A 22474-nucleotide genomic window follows, 5' to 3' on the forward strand; every position below is an offset into this window, starting at 1 on the left:
TTTTCATTCTCCACAAAAATCTCAAACACAAGTTACAGAAAAATAAGAGACAGCTAATATATTTTTTAAATAAACTGTATATATGTTTAAGTCTTTAGGCCCCTAATACACCTGGAAAATTAAAGTCACACACAGTTCCTTTCTATAAAACACCTGTTAAAAGTACTAGGTTAAATATTTATATAATATATAAAGATATGCATGAAATATATACAAATACACAAACTATGCACACATATATCCTCACTTTTTAAAATAAGCATTTTAGCCAAACACTTCAAAGTTTAAAACTCATATATATGCCACAAGGCAATGGTAAAACTCTTAAACCACAATTCTAAGAGTTTAGGAAATCATTTTAATCTTTGTATAGGTAAACAACTGTAAACTAAACACAAGTTCTATTCAAAGGATAGGTTCCTCTGTTAACCTAACCTAAATATGCTTCTTCCTTGATTCTATATCCCATTTTACTCAATTGGTATTTTTTAATATTTTGCATGTCTCACTGTTATAATAATCAGTCTTGTAATTTTTTCTACTTTAGTCTTCTTGAGTGTAAGTTTCCTGAGCATTGGGACTGTGCAGCACAAATGTGACTATTAATGAAAAGCAATGACATATTTTACCTCCATGTTCCTCAAAACATTCCCATCCATACTCCCTCCTTCTACCCTTCACAATATCCATATTACATTCCCTTTACACACATACATAAGCAGGCACACACACACACACCCCAAAACATACTTGTGATTCTAACAGATTTTTCTTTTTTCTACTAATTCCTCATGAATTTTGGATTCCCAATTCCTGCATGTCACTAGTTGACTATAAAAAATCATTTCATTCCTACATCCAAGAAAAAGCAGTAGCATTTCAGATTTTAAAAACTGAGCAGTTTCTAGAAGAAAACATTGGGGAAATGCTTCAGGACATTGGTCAGGGAAAAGATTTCTTGACTAGGACTCCAAAAGCATAGGTAACCAAAACAAAAATTGACAAATGGGATTACATCAAGCTAAAAAGCTTCTGTACATAAAAGGAAACAATCAACAAAGTGAAGAGACAACCTACAAAACAGGAGAATATATTTACAAACTATTCATCCAACAAGAGGATAATAACCAGAATATATACAGAACTTAACTCAATAGCAAAAAAAAAAAACCACATGATTGGATTATAAAATGGGTAAAAGATCTGAATTAACATTTTTCAAAAGACATATAAATGGCCAATATACAGGAATATGAAAAAATGTTCAACTCTACTAACCATCAGGGAAATGCAAATCAAAACCACAATGAGATACCATCTCACCCCAGTCTAAATGGCTATCATGAAAAAGATAGAAAGTAACAAATACTGGCAAGGATGTGTAGAAAAGGGAATGCTCATACACTGTTGGTGGGAATGTAAATTAGTACAGCCACTATGGAAAATAGGATGGTGGTTCCTCAAAAACCTAAAACAGAACTACCATATGATCCAGCAATCCCTGTGCTGGGTATATATCCAAAAGAAATAAAATCAATATATCAAAGAGATGTCTGCATTCTCATGTTTATTGCAGTACTATCACAATAGCCAAAATACAGAATCAACCTAAGTGTCTATCAATGAATGAATGGATAAACAAAATGTGTCACATATACACAATAAAATATTATTCAGCCATGAAAAAAAATGAAATGCTGTCACTGGCAACAACATAGGTGGAAGTAGGGGACATTATGCTAAGTGAAATAAGCCAGGTACAGAAAGATAAATATGACATGTGCTCATTCATATGCTGGAGCTAAAAAAATTGATCTTGTGGAGGTGGTGAATAGAATGGTGGCTACCGGGGGCTGGCAAGGGTAGTAGGAAGGGGGGAATAAAGAAGGGTTGGCTAATGGGTACAAAAATACAGTTAGAGGGAATAAGATCCAGTGTTCAGTAGCACAATAAGGTAACTATAGCTAGTAACAATTTACCTTATATTTCACAATAGCTATAGGAGAAGATCTGGAATGTTCTCAACACAAAGAAATAATCAATGTTTAAGGTGACTGATATCTCAAGTACCCAAATTTATCATTACACACTGTTGGCCTGTATCAAAATATCACATGTACCCCATAAATATGTACAATTATTACATAACCATAAAAATTAATGAGATATAAAATTTTTAAAAATTGAGCAGTTTCAAGGCAGAGAGAATCCATGTTACAAAGATTATTCTAGATTTGATAATGATACAAGTGAAATCCTTACCTTTTGGTCCAATCTTTGCAAGAATAGAATGAATCTGTACCATTAACTCCTCATGCGGGGGAGATTCTTTGCTGGCATTCACAAGTAACTGTAATAATATCTGTGAACCACCTTTGGAAACTAAGAAACTTGCTCTGCGACCTCCACCTAAAAATTTACAAAACAAATTTTAAACAGTAAATCTTCCCACATTAGGTATCACTACTTGTTAGCATTCAAGAAATAATTAAAAGTGATGACTTCTAAAATCAAACAAGTATCATCAAAATCATATTTTGTTTTATCTCATTTTTTTAGTTAGAAAAAAGCACACAAAGACTAAACACAAAATTCTAGATTCAAAGCTCTGAAACACAGGGCTCTCAGGGGTAGATTGAGGGATACTTGAAGATAGCAAAAACAAAGCAACAACAAAAGAGTAAGGCATTTCAGTTTCTAAATTCCAGTACTCAGAATATTCTCTATGAGTATTAGAAAACTCCAAATAAAGTGTACATGATACATCGTTGATCACTGTTTACAAACAGAAATTAGACCAAAGGAAACAAAAACTTACCACCTGACACCAGCTCAACAAGAATGCTTAAGATATTGAGTATAGTCTGAAGATCTTTTGTGTTCTGAAATAAATAATTTGTTTTGTTAAGACATTGTAAAATTTGTGACTCCCAAACTTTTTGTACCTGTTGGGAACTACCCATATTTGACAAATTACCTTTCTAGTTTCTCTAGTAATAAACGTATTCAGGTTTCCACTACTATCTTATCATTTCAGTCTCTGATTCTTGGCCTTTAAGAATTTTTACAAATCATTTTGAACTATTTGCTTATATCAACATTATTAAAAGAATTAATTTGTCATTTGAATTTCTCATCTTTATACCAAAGAAACTGTAAATGAATCAAAATGTAAAAGGCACTACAAGGTATATATGGTGACTACTCAATAACCTAGCTCCCCTCTCAGAAGGCAATTTCTTATGTATCCTGCCAAAGATAATATAAAATCCATGTGAATATACATGTATATACAGATTTATTTCTCTGTAAGGATAAAAGAAATTCATGTAAATATACATGTGTATACAGATTTATTTCTCCAAATGGTACTGCTCTATAGATATTATTTTGCATCTTGATATTTTACACATCAATAAATAAAGAGCTTCTTTATTCTTTTTAAGGGCTACAAGATATATTCCATTATATGGCTATATCATCATTGTTTATGTAACCAGTCACCTACGCATAAGATATTTAGGTTGCTTTTAAATATTTTGCTATTAAAAATTGCAACAAATAACTTAGTATATTTGTATGTGGTAAAGTACACTTGTATGTGAGATAAATTCCTGGAATTTCTCAGTCAAAGAATACAGGCATTTATTCTGATAGATAATACCAAATTGTTCTCAATGGAATAATTATTACTTCCATCAACATTGTAGAAGAGTAACTATTTCCCAAAGTCTGGACAACCAATTTAATAGGTGAAAATGTTTAAACACTGTCCTTTGGTTACATTTGTCTTATTAAAGGTAATGCTCAATCTCAAATTACATTTGTATTTCTTTTTCTGCGAACTGTGCATAGATAGCCTTTACATGGTTTACTATTGGGCTATTGATTCTTTTCCTTACTGATTGTAGAAGTTCATTATATGTCAAATAAATTATGAGTCAAAATATTTTTTCCTCAGTTTTCCAAGTATCTATGGTGTTTTTTTTAACATACTTTTGTTAACATGGTTGAATTTATCAATCTTTTATAGCTCTTGTTTTTTCATACTTAGAAAAGCCTTCTTTGCTGTAAGATTATTTAAAATTTCTCCCCTTGCTTCCTCTAGTATAGTTTCATTTTCCATGCCTAAATCTTTGCTTGATATACAATTTATTTTGGTATAAGATACAGGAAGTAAGGATCCAATGTTATACTTTTCCAGATAGCTACCAATAAGTAATCTCTCTATTTCTCACTGATATGAAATGCTACCTTTATTAAATAGTACTAAATACTATAAGCACTTAAATTTAGTTTTGGATTTTCTATTCAGTTACACTGGTATCTATCTACTATTCAGGCATAATTTTTTCTAAACTATTTTAATTACTGAAGCTTTATAATGTTCTCTGATATTTGGTGAGGACAGTCCTTTCTCATTTCCTTTTCAGAAATGTGCTTTCTATTAAATATTTTTGCTTTTTTTTTCCCCCATTTGGACTTTAGAAACAAAACTTGTAGGAATTTTTATTGAGATTGCTCTAAAGTGACAGATCAATTTAGGGATAAATGACATCTTTATGATGCTAAGACTTCCTATAAAAAAACATGAACTCAGTCCTTGTAACATCGTACTGAATAAAATATGGAATCCTGATTCTGAATATATCCTGCTGGCCCACCCAAAACTTTTACACTGGCACAGAAATTCAATCATAATCGATATAATATAGTTACTCACCCAATATATGTAGTAAAACAAATCACAAATATGTATCAGCTAACGCAATACAATAAATGATCATTCTCAATGTTGATCGCTTATTTTAAGCTAAAGATATATTTCCAGCTAACATTTTATTTCTATAACCAATTAGAATGGCATATTAGGGTTAAAATTTACACTTATCATTATAATCATAGGAAAATATACTTAAATATTCACCTAATACATACTAGAATATTTATATCACCATTCCAAATAATATTTTAAAAACACAAAACAAACTTTCATTTATTGGCTTTACTTCTAAGATAAAACTTTTACATTTCATATATGTTTTCTCTTCAGTATTGCTTGGTATTAGCAATTACATAATTAAAGCCTATTAGTGATTTACCTCTAACGTTGACAGCAGAACTTCCATTCCTGTAGAACCTTTGGCTGTCATTTCTCTCCTCGTTTTTTCTGAAAAGTAGGAAAAAAAATTTCTAAAACACAAATAAAAACAAAGTATATACAGTTTTGTTACATATAGCTAATGCAGAATCAACAACTTCTCCACTGGTCCAATAAACATTCTAAATTGGTTTCTAGATATTCTTCCCTCTGATGTTGCTAATTCTAGTCTGTAGGGACCTCCAGATTTCTGTTAACAAGACCTTCCTTGCATTTCATCACAGCTGCTGTCATGACCTAGTGTCTCCCTACCTGTCCATCTAAAATCTTAAAACCAATAAATGCCAGAACTGGGGATAAGGTAGGAGTCTTGATGGCAGCCTCTTTCTTCATCTTTATGATTAGAACTAGAAAATAGTTAATCAAAATGGGTGAAAGCTCTATCCAGGAAAATACAAGAGGTGCTGTATCACCATTTTTCTTATAGAGGAGTAGTACTCCATGGTATACATATACCACATTTTATTAATCCACTCAAGTATTGATGGGCACTTGGGTTGTTTCCACATCTTTGCAATTGTGAATTGTGCTGCTATAAACATTCGAGTGCAGATGGCTTTTTTACAGAATGTCTTTTGTTCTTTTGGGTAGATGCCCAGTAATGGGGTTTCTGTATCAAATGGTAGATCTACTTGTATCTCCTTGAGGTATCTCCATATTGCTTTCCACAGAGGTTGCACTAGTTTGTGGTCCCACCAGCAGTGTATGAGTGTTCCTATCTCTCTACATCCAAGCCAACATTTACTGTTTTTGATAAAGGCCATTCTCACTGGAGATAAGTGATATCTCATTGTGGTTTTGATTTGTATTTCCCTGATGATTAGAGATGTTGAGCATTTTTTCATATGTTTGTTGGCCATTATTCTGTCTTCTTTTGAAAAGTTTCTGTTCATGTCCTTTGCCCATTTTTTGATACTGTTGTTTGAATTTTTCTTACTGATTTTCCTGAGTTCTAAATAGATTCTAATTATCAGCCCTTTATCAGATGTGTAGCATGTGAATATTTTCTCCCATTCTGTAGGTTGTCTGTTTGCTCTCATGATAGTTTCTTTGGCTGTGCAGAAGCTGTTTAATTTGATCAAGTCCCATTTATTTATTTTTGCTGTTGCTGTGATTGCCTTTGGGGTCTTCTTCATAAATTCTTTGCCTAGGCCAATGTCAATAAGAGTTTTTCCAACATTTTCTTCTAGAATTCTTATAGTCTCATGCCTTAGGTTTAAGTCTATTATCCACCGTGAGTTGATTTTTGTGAGAGGTGAAAGGTGTAGATCCTGTTTCAGTCTTCTACATGTGGCTATCCAATTGTCCCAGCACCATTTATTGAATAAGGATTCTTTTCCCCAGTGTATGTTTTTTTCCTCCTTTGTCAAAGATTAGATGGCTATATGAGGATGGTCTTATATCTGGGTTCTCAGTTCTGTTCCACTAGTCTATGTCCCTGTTATTGTGCCAGTACCAAGCTGTTTTAGTTACTATAGCCTTGTAGCATAGTTTGAAGTATTTTCCTGGATAGAGCTAGAACCCATTCTACTAAGTGAAGAATCCCAAGAATGGAAAAATAAGCACCACATGTACTCACCATCAAATTCGTTTTAATTGATCAACACTTAAGTGTACATATAGGAATAACATTCATCAGGCATCGGGCTGATGGGAGGGGGGAGTAGGGGATGAGTATATACATACATAATGAGTGCAATGAGCACTGTCTGGGAGATGGACACACTTGAAGCTCTGACTCCAGGGGGAAGGGGAGGGCAAGGACAATATACATAACCTAAACATTTGTACCCCCATAATATGCTGAAATTTTTAAAAATTGTGAAAGCAAAAACCTAGTACTATTTTCAAATGTTTTTATGTATTAATACTATTTTAAAATTCTGAATCACATCAAAATAAAGAAAACTAAGGAAGAGCTACTTCTAAGAGAATCTGGAGACCAGATCACCCAAACGATCCTTTTCCTCTCACTGGGACAAAAGAAAACAGTACAAATTATTTCTATTCAAAGGTTTCTAGAGCTTCTTCATAATTCTTCTCCTTTGAATAACAAGAGAGGAAAAAGACCTCATAGACCAACATTTAGGACTAACATTTACTATTTCATGTACTTTACCTACATTATCTCATTTATACCTCACTTTAACTATCTGAGGAAAAAAACTACTCTTTTCAGGGGTCAAAAACTTAAGTTGAGAAAGAAGAAGAAATCTATACAAAGTCATTGAGCAAATAAGTGAAACAGACCAAGTGACCCAGGTGTTTCTGAACCCAAAGCTTACAGACTTTCATTAATTTAATGCAATTCTAAGAGTCACAGGAATCATTTTTTAGCATGATTATCGCAGAAGAGACTCGGTGCCCCTCTCCAACTTTTTCAAACCTGAATACTAATGCCAGAAAATCTTTTAATATAGGACAGCAATGCCATGCATTTCACATTTTGAGATCTACAGAACACAAGCCACTCTTAATATAGTACACACTTCACAATAAAGTTTGAAGGACTCGTAGTAACAAAGCCAGTGTTCCATACAGAGATAGTCAAGGGAGTTTAAGAGCAGAATGATGAGCACTGAGGCCCTCATGAAAGGAAAATATCAACATGGATGGGAAAAAAAACTCAGGCTAAGCCTTCAGAACATCATATTTTTGCCCTAAGCAAATCCTGTTCAATGTCATAGACCTGACATCCATTTGAATAACTTACTCTAAATTAGGAGTTATTGAAGAAAAGGAAAAATGTACTACAGAAAGGTTATAGTATAATGTTATTTATGACAACTATCAACAACTACCTATAAAATAAATATGCTGGAGATTAGATGTCATATTTATCTTTAAACAATCTCATGCTATCAGGTATCATCTCAGGTCCTGTTAATGAATTTTGTTAAACTTACAAAAACCTTACATCTTTCAAAATAGAAACACCCATAAGTGATATGAAGATCTTGAACACCGCTCATCTCTGTTCCTTCTCTCCTACTATATTGATAATGCTTAAAAGAATAACAACTTTTTTTACCTATTAAAAAAGAAAAACACAATGGTAGTAAAATTTTTTCTTTTTAAAACGTATATGATTCCTCTGACAATGCAACCTATCCTTCACTCTTTCCCCAGCCCAGCTGCCTCCACCAAAAACTATTAAGTTTTAAAAGAAAACAAATAAACCATTGTTTCAAATATCCAATGTATCCTTGATGTAATATTAAGGCCACTGATTTAACATTAAAGCCAAATCATTTTTCTATATTAATATCATGTACATATTCAGAAGTAAGAGATCCCCACTTCTAACAAACCATTACATTTTAAACTTCATGGAGAGGAAAAACACTCTCACTTTGAAGACAGTACAATGCAGCATCTAACTCACTTTGTTATTAACATCTACCATCATTACATTTATGCCTCACACTAAATGAAAACTAGGTGTTAGATTAATAGTTTTTTGGAGATTTCAAAGTTAATTTGGATAATTCACTCAAATACCAAGAGTTCCATAGTTTCCTGACCTCACAACAACAAAATCCTTCCCACTTTGCTCCAATTTATCAACCCTCTCAATGGCCATTCTCAGGACCTCAAACTGTTCCACCTCTGACATCTTAACCTGTAATCTTCCACTTTCAGACCATAACTTCCTAATATTCGTATTCCTCTTTGCTTTATAAGGATTATATAAACCTTACCATCTCCTTCATAGAAACTTCTAACTCATCAACTATAAAACTGTTTACCCACAATAAAGTTCTCTCCATACTTAGGTTGAATTCTAAGTGAGCCCCCGCAACTCTCCAACCCTTATACAGAAGTGAATCCTAAAAACATGCATTCTCTGCTCCTAATCAGAGTAAAAGTAACTCCACAAGAATTTCTTATCCCAATTTAAGACTTTTAGTACCATAAAATTCATGAATTTCAGTCTCATTTGGGAACACAAAACTGTTCCTTTCACTTGGCTCACATCCATCACCAATAGCCCATAACTATTCCAAAATTTATAGCAATCTTCAGTATTTCCTCTCAATCTCTGTTCTTCTCAGCACCTACATTTTTCCTCATTGAATTGGAGTAATCAGTTAACATATATACCATTTTACAAATAATGACCAAACTGTATATTGCTCCTGTATCAAAATCCTTGACAATCTTCAATTCCTTACCCAACTAAATGATGGTTGGGGGGCGGAGAGTGAAGGTTGGGAAGAAATATCCTTTCTTCTATGTTCTCAATCCCATCCTTTCTACCTTCTCATGAACCTGTATCTTCAATTTCTACTAACATTCTGGCTATTCCCCCTTAATCAATAAATGTGTTTTTATTATCCCACATACTTAACAAATCTTATTTTACCTTGCCTACTCCATTTCCCTCTCTTCTTTCTTTGTCCATGAAGCTCGTTAAACAAGTACTCTACATTGTCATATTTTATTTGCCACTCACATTATGACATACTGCAATCTTCCTTCTAATCCTACCACTTGAAGGTATTATTGTTGTGGTCAATAATTTTTTAATTATCAAATCAAAAAGATGTTTACTTTAACTAACTTCCCTATGGCACTTAACATTGTTGACTACTGGTTCTCCCCTTGGCTTTTTTTTTTAATATACCCTTTCCCAGTTCTTATACTGCTACATTCTTTCTTCAATATCTTCAACAATCAAAATGTTAGATTTTCACACAAAAAAATTTTAAAGTAGCTATTATAATAATAAATGACATTAAAGAAAAGAAGTTCATAATGAATGACAAGATAGGAAACCAAGCAGAGAAACAGAAACTCCAAAAACAAAAGAACCAAATGCACATTTTAGAATAGAAAAATATAATATCTGAAATAAATTACCAGATAGTTTAATGGTAGAATGCATATGAAAGAGGCAGTGAACTTGATGACAGAATAATAGAAATTATCCAATCTAAGTAACAGAGAATTAAGATTGAAAAATAGGAGCCTCAAGGGTGGCTGAAAAAATACAAATAGTGTAATATATGTATAAGTATAGTCCCAGAAAACAAAAAGAAAAAATAAAGGAGAAAAAATTTTTTGAATAGCCAGAAATTTCCCATATTTGGCTAAAGATATAAATTTTCAGATTCAAAACTCTCAGTGAATTCCAAGCAGTCTAAATGTGAAGAAAACTACACCCAGTCAAATTTTTGAAAACCAAAACTAAAAAATAAATATTGAAATAAGCCAGAGAAAAATGACATATAACATTCAGGAAAACAGAGATTCAAATGATAGTAGACTTCTCATTTGAAATTATAGAAGCAATAAAATAAAGGAAGTATAATTTTAAGTGCACTTTAAGGTGCTAAAAGACAAAAAACTGTCAACTCAGAATTCTACATCCAGAAAAATATCCTTTAAGAATTAAGGTGAAATAAATCCATTTCCAGATAAAAGAAAAAAAAATTCTTCCACAGCAGACTCAAACTCCCATAAAGGAGAAAAGAAATTTCTGTAGGCTAAAGAGAAATGCCACCATATCAAACTCACATCCTTCAGAAACAATAAAGAACTTCAGAAACGATAAATATCTCTGAAATATAAAACTATCATTTTTCTTATTAATGTCTTTAAAATGAACATAACTAGATAAAGTAAAATTTGCCTTGTAGAATTTATAATGTATATAGACGTAATACACATGAAAATTATAGCTGAAGAAGGTAAAGATAAAATAGTACAAGGTTCTAAATTTACATGAGGTTACAATATTAACTGTAAAAAATTAATGATATTTATTGCAATCTCCAGAGGAATGATTAAAAATGCAAAGAGGTATAACTAAAAAGCCAATAGATAAACTAAAACAGAATTCCAAAAAATGTTCAAATAATCCAAAATAGGGTAGGACAGGAAGAATCAGGAATAAAAAATGGAAAGGACAAACAGAAAACTAATAAAACTGTAGACCTAAATCCAATCAACAATTACATTAAGTGTTAACAGACTAAATGCTTGAATTAAAAGTCAGATTGTCAAACTGGATATGTTTTTTTAAAACAAGACCCAACCTTATGCTGTCTACAGAAGACATACTTTAGATTCAAAGATATAAAAAAATTGAGAGTAAAAGAATGGAAAAAGTTATATTATCCAAACAACCACCATAAGAAAGCTTGAGGGGCTATCCTAACAGACAAAATAAACTTCAAGAAAAAAATTGCCAGAGATAAAGAGAAACTTTCCATAAATTAAAAAAGGGGTAAATTTATCAGGAAGACATAAAAAGCATAAATGTGAATATACTTTATCATGTTCACAAGATCCTCTTATAGCCCTATCTAAAATACGTACAGTTCCCAGGACACAAACCTCGGCTTTCTCTACACCTCCTCCCAGGAAAATTTCATTTCACTCCCATTACTTTACTAATCTGTTGGCTCTTAATCCTGCTCTTCATTCATAACTTCTATACTGAGATTTTCATTTTTTCTAATTCTTGATAAGGTGTAAGTTTGTGTAAGCAATAATTATAACATTGTATTGTTGCACTTCTAACGTATAGATATAACACATGCAACAATAACAGCATAAAGGAGTGAGAAGGAAGTGGAGCTATACTGTAAGAAAATTTAAACATTTTACTGGAATTAAGCATACTATAGTACACTATAATAAGATGCATATTTTAATCCCTACAGGAACCACTAAGAAGAGAAGTAAAATTTTTAAAAGTTAAATATAGAACTGAAAGTCCTAGCCATAGCAGTCAGGCAAGAGAAAAATAAAGGGTATCCAAATTGGGAAAGAGGAGGTCAAACTATTGTTTTCTGCTGATGATATGATCTTGTTTCTAGAAAATCCCAAGGACTCCACCAAAAGACTCCTGGAATTGATCAATAAATTTAGCAAAGTCTTAGGTTACAAAATCAACATACACAAATCAGTAGCATTTCTATATACCAATAATAGTCAAGCTGAGAGTCAAATCAAAGCCTCAATACCATTCACAAATACCTACAAAGAAAATAAAACACTTAGGAATACACTTAACCAAGGAGGTGAAAGATTTCTACAAGAAGAACTAAGACACAGTGAGGAAAAAAATCACAGATGACACAAACAAATGGAAAAACCATATCATGCTCATGGATCAGCATAATGAACATTGTTAAAATATCCATACTGCCCAAAGTGATTTACAGATTCAGTACAATCCCCATCAACATACCAACACCACATTTCACAGATCTAGAAAAAATAATTCTATGCTTCAGTTGGAACGAAAAAAGAGTCTGGATAGCCAAAGCAATCTTAAGGGGAAAAAAAACAAATCTGGAGGCATCACATTACCAGACTTCAAACTATACTACAAGGCTATAGTAACCAAAACAGTATAGTATTGGTACAAAAACAGAGACACAGACCAATGGAACAGAACACAGAACCCAGATATAAAATCATCTACCTACAACCAACTGATCTTTGACAAAGCAGATAACAACATACGCTGGGGAAAAAAAGTCCTATTCAATAAATGATACTGGGAAAACTGGATAGCCATATGCAGAAGAATGAAACAGGACCCCTATCTCTCATCACTTACAAAAATTAATTCAAGATGGATAAAAGACTTAAACGTAATGCATGAAACCCATAAGAATTCTAGAAGAAAATGTAGGAAAAATTTTTCTAGACAATGGCCTTGGCAAAGAATTTATGACTAAGACCCAAAAGGCAATTATAGCAACAATAAAAATAAATAAATGGGACTTGATTAATTTAAAAGTTTTCTGCACAGCAAAGGAAATAACCAACAGAGCAAACAGACAACCAACAGAATGGGAGAAAATATTCACAAACTATATATCCAATAAAGGGCTAATATCCAGAATCTACAAAGAACTCAAACAAATCAGCAAGAAAAAAAAAAACCCATTAAAAAGTGGGCAAAAGATATGAACAGAAGCTTTTCAAAAGAAGATAGACAAATGGCCAACAAACAAATGGAAAAATGTCCAACATCACTAATCAGCAGGGAAATGCAAATTAAAACCACAATGAGGTATTATTACCTTACTACTGTCAGATGGCTACTGTTAAAAAACCAAAAAAAAAAAACCAATAGATGCTGGTGTGGATGCAGAGACAAAGGAATGCTTATACATTGTTGATGGGACTGCAAATTAGGTACAACCTCTTTGGAAAACAGTATGGAGATTCCTTAAAGAACTAAATATAGACTTACCATTTGATCCAGTAATCCCACTACTGGGTATCCACCCAAAGGAAATGAAGTCATTTTATCAAAAAGACAACTGCACTCAAATTTTTACTGCAGCACAATTCACAATCGCAAAATGTGGAATCAACCTAAGAGCCCATTAATTCATGAGTGAATTAACAAAATTTGATACCCACACACACAGTATGGAGTACTACTCAGCCATGAAAAGGAATGAATTAATGTCTTTTGCAGCAGTTTGGATGGAACTGGAGACCATTATCCTAAGTGAAGCTTCACAGGAATGGAAAAACAAACACCACCTGTACTCTCTAATAATTTGTAACTAACTGATGGGCACACATGGGCAGAGAGAGAAGTAAAGGCCACTGGAAATCAAGAAGTAGGGAGGGAAGGGGTAAAAACCTACCTAACATGTACAATTAACATTATTCAGGTGATGGGCACACTAACAGCCCTGACTTAAGCATTGTAAAAGCTATCTATGTACCAAAAACATTTGTACCCCCTTAATATTTTGAAATAAAAAATTATTTTAAAAAAATCAACAGCTGGTTATTTATTTTTTGGTACAACCAGAAAATAGTGTGGGATATCAAATTACAGAAGGCTTTGACTGTCTTGGTTGTCAGCTTAACATTCCATAGATGAGGGTTAGTTTTTATATCCTATAATACAAAGTATACTAAATGGCAATATGAAATCCTAATCCTGAATTTAATGTCTTGAACATCTTAAATTATTTCCATATCCATGTTGTTTTTTAGTAGACTTGTTTCCTAAAGAAAACCACTCCTTGATCATGGCCCTCCCTGTCAGAATTGCACATACTCTATAACATCTTTGGTCATGGTAGTCTTGTTTTCCTAATAACTTTGTTAATATGCTGCGAAAGATTGAAATTTTGAGTATGTAGTATACACAATAACAAATTGTGAATTGGTAGGACTTATGCAACTATCAACATTGGAACATACTGGTACTTGATAGCTTCTTAAGGAAAATTTGTTTACAAATTTTAGGCTGGAAATTCACTGGAATGACTGTCTAAAAAATAATGAAAATAAATGGCTTTTTAGATTTCTAGTACGTATGTTAAGAATTGTGTACAAATTGATATGTCTGTAAGGATCCTCAACACAACCAATAAAATCTCAATTACAAAAGAAAATAAATAAATAAATATCAACAGATAACACAATAGAAAGTAGTAATGGATGAGAAGAGGAATGTAAAAGACATGAAACACACAGAAAACAAATAGCAAAATGGCTGATGTAAATCCAGTCATATCAATTAAATGCATTAAACTGGAAGCACTAAAACACTAAGACTAGGTAAAGAAGCAAGATCCAACAATGTTATCCTCAGGAAACACTTTAGATTCAAAGACAGGTTTAAAGTTAAAAAAAATGAAAAAAAGTATAATATGCAAAGAGCAATCATAAGTCAGCTGGAGTGGCTATATTACTATTAGACAAAACAGACTAAGTCTAGAAATGTTACTGGAGACAGAGAGATATTTCATAATGATGAAAGAGGTCAAATAATCAGGAAGATAAAATGACTATAAATGTATACACCGCTAACAACAGAGCCTCAAAATATATGAACCAAAAACTGCCAAAATCATTATAAAAAGAGAAATTTAAGTTCAACAATGATAAAAATTTCAATACTCAACTCAATAATTGATAGAACACCTAGATAGAAAATCAACCAGGAATAGATCTGAACAACACTATCCACTAGAGCCTGACCTAACTGACATGTATAGAACACTCCCCCCAACAACAGCAGAATACACATTCTTTTCAAGTGCCCATGGAACATTCTTCAGGAAAGACCATATACTGTCATAAAACAAGTCTCAATAAATTCAAAAGGACTGAAAGTATTCAATCTCCACCCACAATGGAATTAAATTAGAAATCAACAGAAATTTGGAAGATCCTGAAATACGGGGAAATTAAACAACACTTCTAAATAACCCATGGGTCAAAGCAGAAATCACAAAAGAGATTAGAACATATTGTGAGCTGAAGTAAAACAAAAATACAATATATCAAAATTTGTAGAATGTTTTGAACAGCAGAGGGCGAAAAAAAAGATTATAGAATGCAGTTAAAGCAGTGTTTACAGGGAAATTTATGGCTTTAAATGCCTACAGTAGAAAAGAAAGGTCTCAAAATCAATAATCTAAGCTTTCACTGTAAGAAAATGGAAAAATATGCACAAATTAAATTCAAAGCAAGCAGAAGAAAGGAAGCAATAAATTAAGGAAGGAGATCAATGAAACAGAAAAATAGAGAATATCAATTAAACCAGAAGTTGGTTCTTTCAAAAGATAAACAAAATTGGCCAACTTTTAGCTAGACCAGGGTTTCTTAACCTCAGCACTGTTGACATTTTGGGCCAGATAATTCTTTCTTCTGAGAGGTGTCCCATCTTTTGTAGAATGTTTAGCAACATCCCTGGCCTCTATCCAATAGATTCCAGTAAGCCCCCCCAAAAAAAGTTTACAATCAAAAATGTCTCCAAACACTGCTAATGTCCCTGGGAGAAGGAGTGAGCAAAATCAAAATCATCCCTGGCTGAGAACTACTGAGCTAGGCGGACCAAGAGAAAAAGAGAGAGGACACAAATAACCAAAATCAACAATGAAAGAGGGGACATCACCCCCTACTCCATAGAAACTAAAAGGATTATAAGGAAATATTACGAAGAACTGTATGCCAACAAATTAGGCCATTTGGAAGAAAATTGATAATATAAATATTTCTAGGTAAAAAAATAAAGAGTAAATTGGAAAAAGTACCATACATACCTACAAACAAGCAATATGTTATTAAAGACAAAATTTAATGCATCCAAGAAAAACTAGGGGCAAATTATGGAAATTTGAAAGTTAACTGTGTGAATAAAGTATATTGCAGGGGTTGGCTTGTTTTTTTGAACCATTTAAATACATAAGGAGTATATGTTTGTTACAACAGTTACAATGGTAACAGTACAACAGTGTCTAAAACAAAATTAGATGCTTACCTCATTCCCCTCCATTCCTATCACATCGATATATCTAATGCTAACAAATTATTAATAGTATGTATCCTTCCTTTTTGTTTTGCCTGGCTCATAAAAACATTACATACAAATATAATGATTTATTTCATACAAAAATGGGACTATAGATATAGAGTTATAGGAACTTAAGAAACTTGCTTTTTACTTAATAGGCATTCATGACAATTCATATAGCTCCACATATGAACTATATGTTCCACTGATCATAGTTTTTTTTTTTTTTTTCATTTGAAATAAAGTTTACAGGAACTCAGCCATGCTTGTTCATTTATGTAACATCTATGGCAGCTTCTGCACTACAGGGCAGAGTTGAGTAGCAGTGACAGACACTGTATGGCCCACAAAGCCTAAAAAATGTTCTATCTGGCCCTTCATATTAAACATTTGTCATTCCCTGCTCTAGAGGAGTGGCTGTAAATTTTGGAACCATCTGGAAAGCCTTAACTATAATGACTTCATTGGTCTGGGTAAGCCTGGGTGTGGGGGTTACAAAAACCCCCATCATCCATAATTTATGACTGACAATAGTTGTGTAATATGATTGTAAAGTTCCCATCTGGCTGTATCAAAATGTATTCAACCAGTCTCTCGATGGATATTTAAGTTGTTCCTTGATCTTTGATATTACAAACAATGCTGTAATAAACATCCACAAACACTCTTGTATTAGCATTTTTATTTTAGTCAAATACATTTCTGAAAGTGGAAATGCTGGGTCAAATACCAAGTGCATATTAAATTTTAATACACATTGCCAGATTATTTTCTCAAAAGCTCATAATAATAATTACACCACCAACAGTGTAGGAGTGTATCCCATTACCTGACCCTTCAACAGCACTAGACGTTGTCATTCTCTCTAATTTCTGCCAATCTGAGTAGTGAAAGAGATCTTTGTTGTTTTCATTAGTAGTTCCTGAAGTTTAAGGAAGTAAAGAAACTTTGTATGTTTATTGGTTGTTTGCATTTCTTCTTCATTGAAGTATAAATTCCCAATCATTTGCTCTCAAATGGATAAATAATTGGATTACCTTATAAATTATGGGACAATCTTTCACTACTAACTTATACCACGTTGGTTAGCTAATCCTAGGTACTACAAACAGAGTCATTGTATCATACACTCCCCTGGGACAGTATTTAGGAGTTGGTTTCCCAGTGGCCGGTGGCAGAGCGGGAAGTGGGACAGTCTCCGGTAGTGGTATGGTTGGGAGCACTTTCAGTGGTGATATTGGAGGAGGGGCTTCCAGGCTGCAACAGGAAGTCTACAATAGTGGGAGCAGTGGACAAAAGTGTTATCTATAGGTTTGGAGGACTTGTTTTGTTTTTGTTGGATTTTTTGTTTTGTTTTGTTTGTTTGAGGAGGACGTATTTCATATTATAATACAGTGAATATATCTGGTACATTTAACTTTGCACTGATACAATGAATATCCTGTACAACTGTTTTAGTTGATAAGCACTGTTATTTCTAGAGCCTGGAATCCAACATAGTGACTTTATGAATTAAAAGGTACAGGTATTTTAAATTTTGCTAGAAACAAATGCAATCTGTTACAGACCTTTCCTGGGTTTGGGGGTGGTGTCAACTATCCCCAAACACATGGGCTACGTAAGAGGAAGTTATCAAAATAAATTAAAAGTCTATGACCATCAAGAAGGGTTAATGGATACTGAGCTTTTGAGAACAGTAAATGCCTGCTAAACATCTTATTTCAATGACCTGAACCTTCAGAATAATGAAATGACAAAAAATTAAACAAAGATTATAATTGTTGGACTTTAATTTTAACAGAAATGCCTTTAATGAATGCATCACTGTTAAACATTAAAGTAGCTGCTGGCTTTCCCTTATTCAGGGAAAAAAGGGGTGTGTGTGTGTGTGTGTGTGTGTGTTTAAACCAAGCACAAGTTTGGGAGTCTTATCAAAGTCCTTTTTTACTGTCTATTGAGATGATTATATGAATTTTATTTGACCTGTTCAAATAATTTTATACTGATATGTTCACTGACATACCATTTTGCATTCCTGAAGTAAGTGTTCTTTAGCAATGATATTCATCTTTCAATGTACATACTTAATTCACTAATGTTTTATTTGGGCTTTTTCACATTATATTCCTAAGTGCAAAGTCAATACTTCTTGGGTACACTGTCAAGGTTTTGATATCAATTTAGTGGCACTAGCTTCATAATATATAGAAATAATGTCTAATTAAAGATGACATATATAGAACATTTTTAACGTTTTTATATGCTTCCCATGTAAATCTCATGACAACCTCATGATACCTGTTATCTCAATTACAGAGATGGTACAGCTATATCCTAGAGATTCAATAACTTCCTTAAGGTACCCAACCACTGAATCACAGAGCTTGAATTTCAAAGCAAGGATCATACTAATAACCAATATTCTATGCTACTTGACATCTTTTTGTCAATATTCTAAAGTAGCATTGGAATGAGGTGCTATTGAAAATGGGAAGGGGTGGCAATCATACATAAGTAAAACTGTAATCATTATTAGAAACAACACTCTGAAGATCAAATTCATCCAAAGTTATTCAGTTTTCTACTTCTTGAGTTAATCTGAGGAAGTCCGACTTTTACAGAAAATCATCCGTTCATCAGAAGTTTGAACACTTTTAGCATGTACTTTTAAAGAATTAAAAAAGCATCCCAAAAACAAAAAAGAGATTAAGGCTTACCTTGACTTTGAGCCAGATGAAGAATTTTTGATGTAACATATCTGGTAGTATCTGATTCCGTAGATTCAGTATTGATCTTCTCCAGCTGAGCCAGGAGTCCCACAACCCGAGAATTATTGGTAAGGCTAAAAAGAATGTAGAATGTTAGGGCACATTCTACATCAATGGCAAATTCAGTACTATAAAGATCACTGTTTTTAAAAAAATTCTACTCTCATAAAAACATTAAGCATTTACACATGTCACATTTCCTTACTATGTTTCATAACTTAAAGTTGTTAAAATTCTACTGATTTAAGTAGAGAAACACATTCTATTTCAGAAAACCACAAATAACAGATGTCCCTTCAACTTTGTCCAGTAACCTTACATCACACCTGAAAGTTCACCTTTCCACTCTCCAAGAAGACTTTTCACATTTTCTCTGCTTTCTTCAGAACTCTTACAATCCTTCCTCCTACTTCCCTCCATTCTGTTAATGCCCCGCTTCACAACTGTTATAAAATCAAACAAAAATACACTTATCTTCCCATTACCAGATCCTTAAACCCATCTATTCCACCTACATTCTTTCTTCCCTGTCCCATTCATCATACAAATATCTGCACATACAGTAGGTACTGTTCTAGAAGTTGCTAATCTACTGTAAACAAATGCAAAGAATAAGTAAATATGTAAATTATATAGTATGTCAGGTGATGGGAAACGCTATGGAGAAAAGGCATACTGGGGGAATAAAAGGTACCGGGTGGGGGGGTCAATTCTAAACAGAGTGGTCAGAGAAGACCTCATTGACAGGTACCATTTAAGGACAGGGCTAAAAGAAGTAAGAGAGTAAGCCAGGCAGAAACTGGCAAAAAGAGCTGTCCAGAAAGAGGGAGTCACAACCACCAAGATCCCAGGGCAGGAGCATGCTTGCCCTGTTCCATTAACAATGAGGTAGCCAGTGTGGTTGGAACAGACTACTTAAGGAAGAACAGCAGTAAGAGATGAGGTCAGAGTTGGGAGTGGGCATGGGAGAGAACACAGAAAGACAGCAGATCATTTAGAGTCTTACACGGCATTTTAAGGACTGGCTTTTACAATGAGTAATATGGGAAGTTTTTGAGCAGTAGAGTTATATGTTCTCACTTTTAAAGGCTCTCTTTGGCTGCTATGTTGAGATTCAAAGACAATCCCTGCATTTGTATACCTGATCCATCCCTCCATGTACTATCAAAGGATGTGCTCCTTCAATTACCCTTTCTCTGATCAGTCATCTATTAATATCTCCTTTTCAAGTAATCATACCCGTCAGCATAGAAATATGATATGGGAGTTCCTATCAGCTACCCGCCCCCTTTCTCTGATACTCCTGCAGAGAGAAATATGTACTTGTTCTCTCCATTTCCTCACATACTGTTCACTTTTCAAACCACTAGTTTGCTTCTACACCCTGAGGTCTCCCAAAAATCTCCTGTGGTCATGTCTATCCTCATCATATTCAGCACTGCAGCACCATCCAAACCACACTACCTCCCTCTTTCTTCAAACACTCTCTTCCTTGGGCTTCGATGACTCTATACTCTCCTGATTTTCTTCCTCTCACCTCTGACACACCTCTAGACATTGATGTCTCCCCCAACAGCTCTGTCCCAAGCCCACTTCTCCTCACTCTCTCTATGCCTTTGCCTCAAGTGATTTCATCTAACCCCACAGCTGTCATTATCATCCACATGCTACTTGGCTCCTACATTCAACAGCAGCCTCAGCCTCTGAGAACTTTTCCAACCTAACAAGCCCAATATAAAATTTTTTCTGTTTCCTCCTCTCAACCCATTCCTCTTCTAATCTTAACTTCTCAAATTCACATGAAACCATCAGTTACTCAAGATAAAAATCTAAAGTCCCTTTCCCATATTCCAACCCAACACAAGCTTGATCTCTAAAATACCTAATCCATTCACTTCTCTCCATATCTACTATTACTACCGAAGTCCAAGCAATCATCATCTCTCACAGCCTCCTAACTAGTCTGCTTCCCTTCTTGATGCCCAATAATCCATCCCTCACAGTGACTTTCTCAACTTTTTATTTTGAAATAGAGTCACAGGAAATTGCAAAAATAGTGAGTGGTCCCTTATAACTTTCACTCAGTTTCTCCAATGGTTACATTTTATATAACTATAGGACAGTATCAAAACCGGGAAATTGACCTTGGTAGGTAAATAGTTCTATGCCATTTTACCACATGTGTAGATTTCTGTAACCACAAATGTAATCAAGTTGCTAACCAACTAAAAACCTTTCAATGGCTTCCTCTCAGACTCCAAGTAAAATCTTACTTTATCACAGCCTAACTTTTAATAGGCCCCACGTCATCTGGCCCCTGTCTACCTCTCAGGCTTTATTTCTTACAACACTCTTCTCACTCACTAGGCTTTAGCCACAGTAGTCTTCTATCAGTTCCTTGAACACAGCAAGCTTTTCCCCCAAGCTTCAGGTCTTTATACTTGATTGTCCTCTAAACAGGGAGGATCATTTCTTCAAGCTTTTCATATAGCTGGCTCCTTCTCATTCCAGGTTGCAACCCAAATACAGTGCCCACTTCCACCAGCCCCTCTGCTTCCCATAGCAAAATGTATGTGAAATTATGTAAGTTCCATAAAGGTAAAGACCTTGTATGTCTTATTCTACACACCTATTACTTAGAACAGTAACTAATACAGGCAACATTACAGCAATACATAGCAATACATGTAGTGTCAGTGTAGCTCAGATGGCATCAGCATAGCTCACAGCAATCTCAAACTGCTGGGCTCAAGCAATCCTCCTGCCTCAGCCTCCCAGATAGCTGAGACTACAGGCACGCACCACCGTGACCAGCTAATTTTTTCTATTTTTAGTTGTTTGGCTAATTTCTTTCTATTTATTGTAGAGACGGGGTCTCGCTCTTACTCAGGCTGGTCTCGAACTCCTGAGCTCAAGCGATCCTCCCACCTCAGCCTCCCAGAGTGCTAGGATGACAGGCATGAGCCACTGCACCCAGCCTATACGTTTAAGTTTTTACAAATTTTCTTTTTCTTCCAGTGTTGCAGGAGGAAGGAATGGTTCCTTAAAACTGTTCATCGTAAATCTGAATGAGCAAAAACTTTAACATTATGGAAAATTCCAAACATGAACAAAAGAAAAAATATAGTATAATGAATCATCACATACCCATTACCTAGCTTCAACAATTATCAATTCATGTATAATCTTATTTCACACATACCCATATGCAAGCACACACATCCCACTGGCTTATTTTGAAGCAAATTTCAG

General features: G+C 34.0%; 1 protein-coding gene across 3 annotated transcripts in view; it reads right to left on the reverse strand.

Annotated features, from left to right (window-relative positions):
- AGTPBP1 (ATP/GTP binding carboxypeptidase 1) overlaps nt 1-22474 on the reverse strand; it is a 169247-nt gene that overhangs the window by 120652 nt on the left and 26121 nt on the right. For all 3 annotated transcript variants that reach the window (XM_045562705.1, XM_045562707.1, XM_045562706.1), the window contains exons 3-6: nt 19172-19296; nt 5103-5170; nt 2819-2882; nt 2263-2409 (exon numbers count right to left, since the gene is read on the reverse strand). In XM_045562705.1, coding sequence (XP_045418661.1) covers nt 2263-2409; nt 2819-2882; nt 5103-5170; nt 19172-19296 — 404 coding nt within the window. The remainder of the gene's footprint in view (nt 1-2262; nt 2410-2818; nt 2883-5102; nt 5171-19171; nt 19297-22474) is intronic.

Source organism: Lemur catta, chromosome 10 (genome assembly GCF_020740605.2).
Source record: "Lemur catta isolate mLemCat1 chromosome 10, mLemCat1.pri, whole genome shotgun sequence".
NCBI lineage: Eukaryota > Metazoa > Chordata > Mammalia > Primates > Lemuridae > Lemur > Lemur catta.